Source organism: Eufriesea mexicana, unplaced genomic scaffold (assembly GCF_001483705.2).
Source record: "Eufriesea mexicana isolate 0111107269 unplaced genomic scaffold, ASM148370v2 scaffold3653, whole genome shotgun sequence".
NCBI lineage: Eukaryota > Metazoa > Arthropoda > Insecta > Hymenoptera > Apidae > Eufriesea > Eufriesea mexicana.
Window position 1 is genome coordinate 545498 of NW_016911671.1, and position 6202 is coordinate 551699.

At 40.6% G+C, this 6202-nt stretch overlaps 1 protein-coding gene across 4 annotated transcripts in view; it reads left to right on the forward strand.

Moving 5' to 3' along the window:
• LOC108551115 (pyroglutamylated RFamide peptide receptor) overlaps nt 1-6202 on the forward strand; it is a 77577-nt gene that overhangs the window by 68571 nt on the left and 2804 nt on the right. For all 4 annotated transcript variants that reach the window (XM_017905146.1, XM_017905147.1, XM_017905144.1 and 1 more), the window contains exons 7-9: nt 638-761; nt 4372-4532; nt 5820-5981. In XM_017905146.1, the coding sequence (XP_017760635.1) occupies nt 638-761; nt 4372-4532; nt 5820-5981 (447 nt within the window). The remainder of the gene's footprint in view (nt 1-637; nt 762-4371; nt 4533-5819; nt 5982-6202) is intronic.

Here is a 6202-nt window from a genome sequence, read left to right on the forward strand (position 1 = left end):
TGGGAGTACTCTGAGTACATGGAAACGCGATAAGTTCGGCAGAGGGTGTCTTTCGCGAAGGTTAATTGCCACTTTACCACAAATCGCGAAGAATTTATGGATTCGCGATTCGTTCGTACAGTATCGTAGACTTAAAGGGTACTCTAGTCTAGAGGTCAATATTTTAGGTGCTATTTAGAATTTTTTTTTTGAGAACCATAAAGACAATTGTTTTGGGATTTACGGCATAGTTTTGATCTATATTTAAGGAGTATACACCATTTTTTTTATAAAAAAATATTGAAAATTGTCGAAGATATAGCTAGTTTCGTAGTGCCCCTTTAATTGAACATGTCTGCATGGTTGTCACGATTCCCGCTGTTCTTCTTTTCCGAAGTGGACAAACAAACGTCCATTCTATTCAGTACGAACGTGACTATAAGAACATCGAAGAGAAAATTTTTGGTAGTGCTTTGAAGTTAGGTAATCGACCTTTTGCGCCTTTTACAACTTTTGCGTGCCAAAAAAGAAAATAGTTGAAAATATTAACTAACTATATAAATATATAAATATATAATTGACTCGGACAAACCAGAGTTCATTTTTCTTATCTTATCTTCAGACTTTCTTTTTCATTCCTTTTTCTTCGATGTTACAGGGTGACTCCGACGAACGTGGACGCGGAATCCATACCTATGACGCAGAGGCACAGTGTGCGGAATAATCGTCGAGCTCATCGAGAAGATGGCCAAACGGAAGAGGAGTCCCGAACGATAAGACAGGTTAGAAAGAATTATGGGGATGTACAGATGGTAGCTCGAAGTACTCTCTCTCGTTGGCTGTCAACGATAAATGATAGATGACAAGAGTGAATAGCGAATTATTTTCGTCTGTATTTATTGTAAGAGGATTTTAAGGGATGAATTTAGATCAGGTTAGGCAGGGGTGATATAGACAGTCTTAACCCTTTGTGGATGAAATATATCGAATAGTTGCTATGTGGCGGCATCATTCTCACCCTCGCTAGTAGATGGGTTCCAGGTTTAAGGAGGTTCGAGGATTTTTTCCCAAGTCCTCGGTAAACCCTCCATTTTCTATATGTTTCCAGACTTTATATCTTCATATAATAGTATCCCTATCTGAGGCAGGACCTTATTTACTTATATACATATAAAAAAAATTTTTTTGGGCTTTACTGATGAATCCACTGGTGAGGTCCAGGATGAAATGCACCCCTCTATTTTTCTTTTGTCCCTTCCAACACCACATTCCATCATCACCATCAATACCGAGGATGCCTGTCTGACCAGCTGACTATAACAACAGTAAGGGAGAACCTCCCACAACTATATGTAATTTCATTATTTTTCTATACATCCGGTGCACTATTACCTCCCTAATCGAATTATTTCATTTTCAAAAAATTTCTCTGCTTGTCATCTCTCATATTTTGTTATATATTCTATCCACTCTTATTTTATAATTCTGTATTATAATTATAATTTTCCATGGTTCTTGATTGTCATTTAAAAGTTAGAAACTGTTGTTAAGAGATCGATCAGCGTGAACACAGCGATGCAGCGATGCACTGCGATAGTAGAGAGATAATTAAGTACAATAGGTGTCGGAGGTACATGAATATTTAACTGCCAAGTTACACGGTGTTCCAGAGAACGCTGTCCAATAGAAAACAGCCGGGAAGCATGGTCTGAGAAGCTCGTTTGATTCGGAAAGTTCTTGGTTGGAATTCATAAAAGTTCAATATCGCTTTACCGTTCGTTTGAGTTTGCAGAAAGACAATTTGCCTAACCAAACCGCTGCCACTCTCCTTCGAATGCTAATTATCGTATATTTCCAGTGATACTTCTTCAACAAATCAGTTTTCCATTTATGTAAATAGCCTCGTGTTTTACTTACTTTTCCTTCAATTTTCTTTTTACTTCGAGACATCCGTGAAACTAGTGGTGCAATATACGTGTCAATGTATTTCACTCGTTAAATCGAATTACGAGTATATTACGACAGACGATAATTTCTTTCACTGTCATAATTGTCGTTGGTATCTTCTCGTCTCAAGAATTTCCCTTTATTATTTTATTTTAACTCTTTCACTTTGACAATTCAGTACACCGATCTACGGTCACTGAACGGAAGCGCATGCCAGAAATATGCACGGTGCGCGTGGTTTTCCCAAGTCTTAACACCAGAACTATCGATCTTTAATGGGTACCTAACTATAACGTACATATATTATAGTAATTTCAGCGGTACGATGAATACGAGTGAATATATTGATTACAGTTCTTTCTTAATACGAGTTGATACCAATTTTATTCTTAAAGCAGGTGTATGTGTTCGGTGATTGCAAAAAGGAAAATTCTGGGACTAGTCATTTTGACTGGGTTGGTAGTTCTAGTGTTAAATAACTACTGTGTTGAATAAAACAATCGTATACAAATGGCACTTGTATACGCATTGTAGCGACCATTATTCTTATCTTCGCTACTAGAGTAATACTAGAGTATTTACTTTCTCGCAAGTTCTCGGAAAATTTCCAATTTCTATATATATAACTTCCCGACCTTCCAATAGTATCTCAGTCTAAGGCAAGGCCTGCTAGGGTAGCCTTATTGGTGAGTCCACTAGCAGGCCCGGGACGAAATGCATCCCCTCCTTTTCTTACTGTCCCTTCTAGCTACACTGCCAACGAGGATACCCACGATGAGTCGACATCAACGACCGTGGGGGTAGGACCCCCCACAGCATGTTTTGGATGCCGGATATATGAGCTGTACGTACCCAGGAGTCGTCACGTGGTCGCCGCCAATATGGGGTGCTCGTACTTAGAGGTTGTAGAGTGGATGTTGCTTATAAGCGGCGCTCGAAGCGAAAGGGTTAATTATTAATGATTAAAATATTAATTATTTCCAATATTTCAACCCCATAAACTCCAATCTTCCAGTCGAAGCTTGAAAATTATAATTTTAATGCAATTTTAATTTACCATATTCAGTATGATGTATATCCAATTTACTGTTTCATTATAAGCTTCACGTTCCTCTGACTTTCATCTCGTATTTCTCTTTCAGCATCGCTCATGCCCAATGGGTTGGTAGACAAACAACCTCTTGCACAGACTTCCTACGCAAGTAAAACGAACGCTTTTCGAGATAATCGTTTGGTGATTAAGTCGAAGTAATCGAGAGGAACGGGGGTACACGGGGTCTAATTAAATTTAATTAATACGCAGCTGTGTTCGAATTCGATTAATTTACGGGAGAGTGTAGAACGAGTACTAAGTTCATGGGGCACGATCGAAAACAATCTTCGAGTAGCTAGCATCGATTGATAAAGTTACGTTCGGGGAGGTGGAATTCGCCCAGAGAGAGCACAGCTTGTCTTAAGGGGTGGCTAAAAGCGGCGAAATGTAGGACGAACTGGCAAGTTTTAAAAAGGAGGGATCGTTTCGAGTCGTAACTCAATAGAGAGCGAGAGAAGAAGGAAGCAGGGGGCGGGGGGAGAAATTAACCACGAAGTTACTTTCCCTGAGACACGTACTTCCTTTATCATTTTATAGATCGTGCCGATCAATATGCTTAATGGAACGGAATATCGGGTTAATTTAATAATTCATCCTTTAATACGTGGAAGTAAAATTTGCACCAAACTAACGGTAACGAGAGGACAGCTAGGTGGTCATCTTATTAACGTAGTATCGCGAGTTGTGAAGGACAGCAAAGGAAGTAGTATTAAGACCCGTATCGGATGTAACGAGTAGATAAGGGATGCCCTAGTTCAACGCCATACGATAACAATGGGGTATATAATGAAGACGGCATTTCAATCAAGTAGTCCTATTTTCTAATTCAATCAACGTATATGCTGGAATTTTAGAAAATTCTTTTATTTATTTTTTGCATAACATTATTCATTTTTCAGCTCGGGCATTCAGGATGATATCTGGAGTGCGTGAGGACGGACAAATGACCGTGTGCATGGATTGTATGAATGAGATATTTATGACCGAGTCGAGTGCAAGCAATGAACGAAAGTCTAGGGATGCATCCGAGTGTCTGAAGTACCTGGCCCATCGTGGGTGAGGTCGCGTGGGAAACGAATAAAGGCGAGTTAGAATGTATACAGTCGAACCATAGTGAGTAGGACATCGAGTATTTAAGAGTTAGAGTCCAAGATTGAGGGAAAGATAGTGTAATATTTTAGTTTAAATCTGTTTGTTATTAAAACAGAGTCGTCGTTTAATAAACAAGCAGACCTTTGTCAGCAGAGGACTTATCTAGCATTAATCCCACATAAATGAGAGCTATCTTATGAATTATTATACATCTCGACAAAGTAATTAGATCTGAATAATGAAACTCTGTTGATGAACAGGTGGTGAAGATGCTGGTGGCAGTCGTGGTGCTATTTGTCATCTGCTGGGCTCCCATTCTGGTTGACAACATGCTCACAGCTTATGGGATCCTGCCACGGGTGAAGGCTGACACTCACAAGCACCTCAACACGGTCTTTCAGCTGATGGCTTACTTCAACAGGTATATCAAAAGGTTATCAGGCTTCTGCTTTATCGAATATGCCTGTTTGCGTTCGTTAGATTCACTTGTTAGAGATGACAGAACATACATAAGCTCATCTCCTGCACTCGAATAGCTTTCCATCCTGTTTCGTTTAATTTCTTCGCAGAGTTAACGTGGAGCATTAGAGATGCGAGGCTATCCACTCTCGTCTATTTTCTCAGGAAGATGGATTAACCCCTGAAGCGACACATCGTCGGGAAGAAGTTTCGAGGTCGACTGATATATATTTTCCATCGTTCTTCTTTCCTTTGGCTACTGTTCCAATGTATAAATTGAGCAGCTTCCAACCAGATAGACACTCCAAAATAATCCTTAGTCGAATATGTGGTAGTGACTAAGTAATCGGTTTGAGAGAGGACTGAAGGTGGTGGGCCTTGTTCAATTTAGGAAATTGCAAATGCAACCAGAAGCGTATCTGCGTAATTATGAAGAATCGGCCGATTAAATGCCGTGTACTTGAGGGAATTCGTGGCTCCGTGTAACTGTGACTCTCAGTTGCATGTTTTCTTGCGATTTATAGCGCAGTCCTACGGGAATGGAGTGTAGGTGCAGAAGCATTTAATTAATTTCCACGAAATCGTTGTCCCAATGGGAGCCGTTTTCGCGTGGCTCCTTATCGATTTTCGTTTCGCTTATTTCCGTCTGCAGTACGGTCTGTGGACATTAACGGTTATAGCCCAGACGCGAGTCATGCTCTCCATGTAATAACCCTACGTTAACGTAATAATTCGCCTGTGCAACGATCCGTGAGAAAATTCCATCCTATTACGTTCACTAATGATCCATAATTTGCAGGGCACACTCGATCATTGTTCACAAATTTGTTACAATCTTGTAGAAGCTTGACAGTAAAGGGTAAGGATGGTAATGGCAAATTACATTCACCAAGCTATTCGAGTGCACCATCTTCACCATTAGTCTTGACCTGATTTCAGGCTTTTACTATTTTCTACTTTATTAATTCCTACGATATCTGAACCATCTATCTCAGTGACGAGCAACACTTCATCGCCTATCTGTAGCCTGCCAAGGCTTCGACAATTCTTTTGACTTGCTCCAACTTTTGACGTTTACCTTCTTGACTTTTACTCGAATGTAAAAATCTCACAAGACACGAAATGGTAAATTTTCTAATTTGGCACACTGGCTGACGCAAAGGTTGCTCGTCACTCACCTATTGTACCTTTGAATCCCCACGCGATGCTATAGTCATCGATATCGCTATACTGTCACGTCGTGTTTCAGCTGCATAAATCCGATCATCTACGGATTCATGTCAAAGCACTTCAGGGAGAGCTTCCTGTCTGCAGCCTGCGGTGGCTGGTGGATTTGCTGTCCAAGAAGGGGTTACAGGACGCCGGTGAAAAGGCACCCTAGCCTCAGCCAGACCAGGACGACCAGTATCAGGTATGCAGGTCCGACCCAAATCTATGCGACGCACGCACATTCTGGCGTTCTTTTCTTCTCTTCCTTCTTCTGCTCCGTAACGTGACAGGAAGAGCTGCGGCGTGGCAGAAGAACCACCGTTAAACTGCTTTTAAAAATTTCAGATTGTTATGGACTAATGTGTATAATTCCTTGAGACTGTAGCCATGCCGATAGACACCTAGAAATTTCGAAAAGTTTCC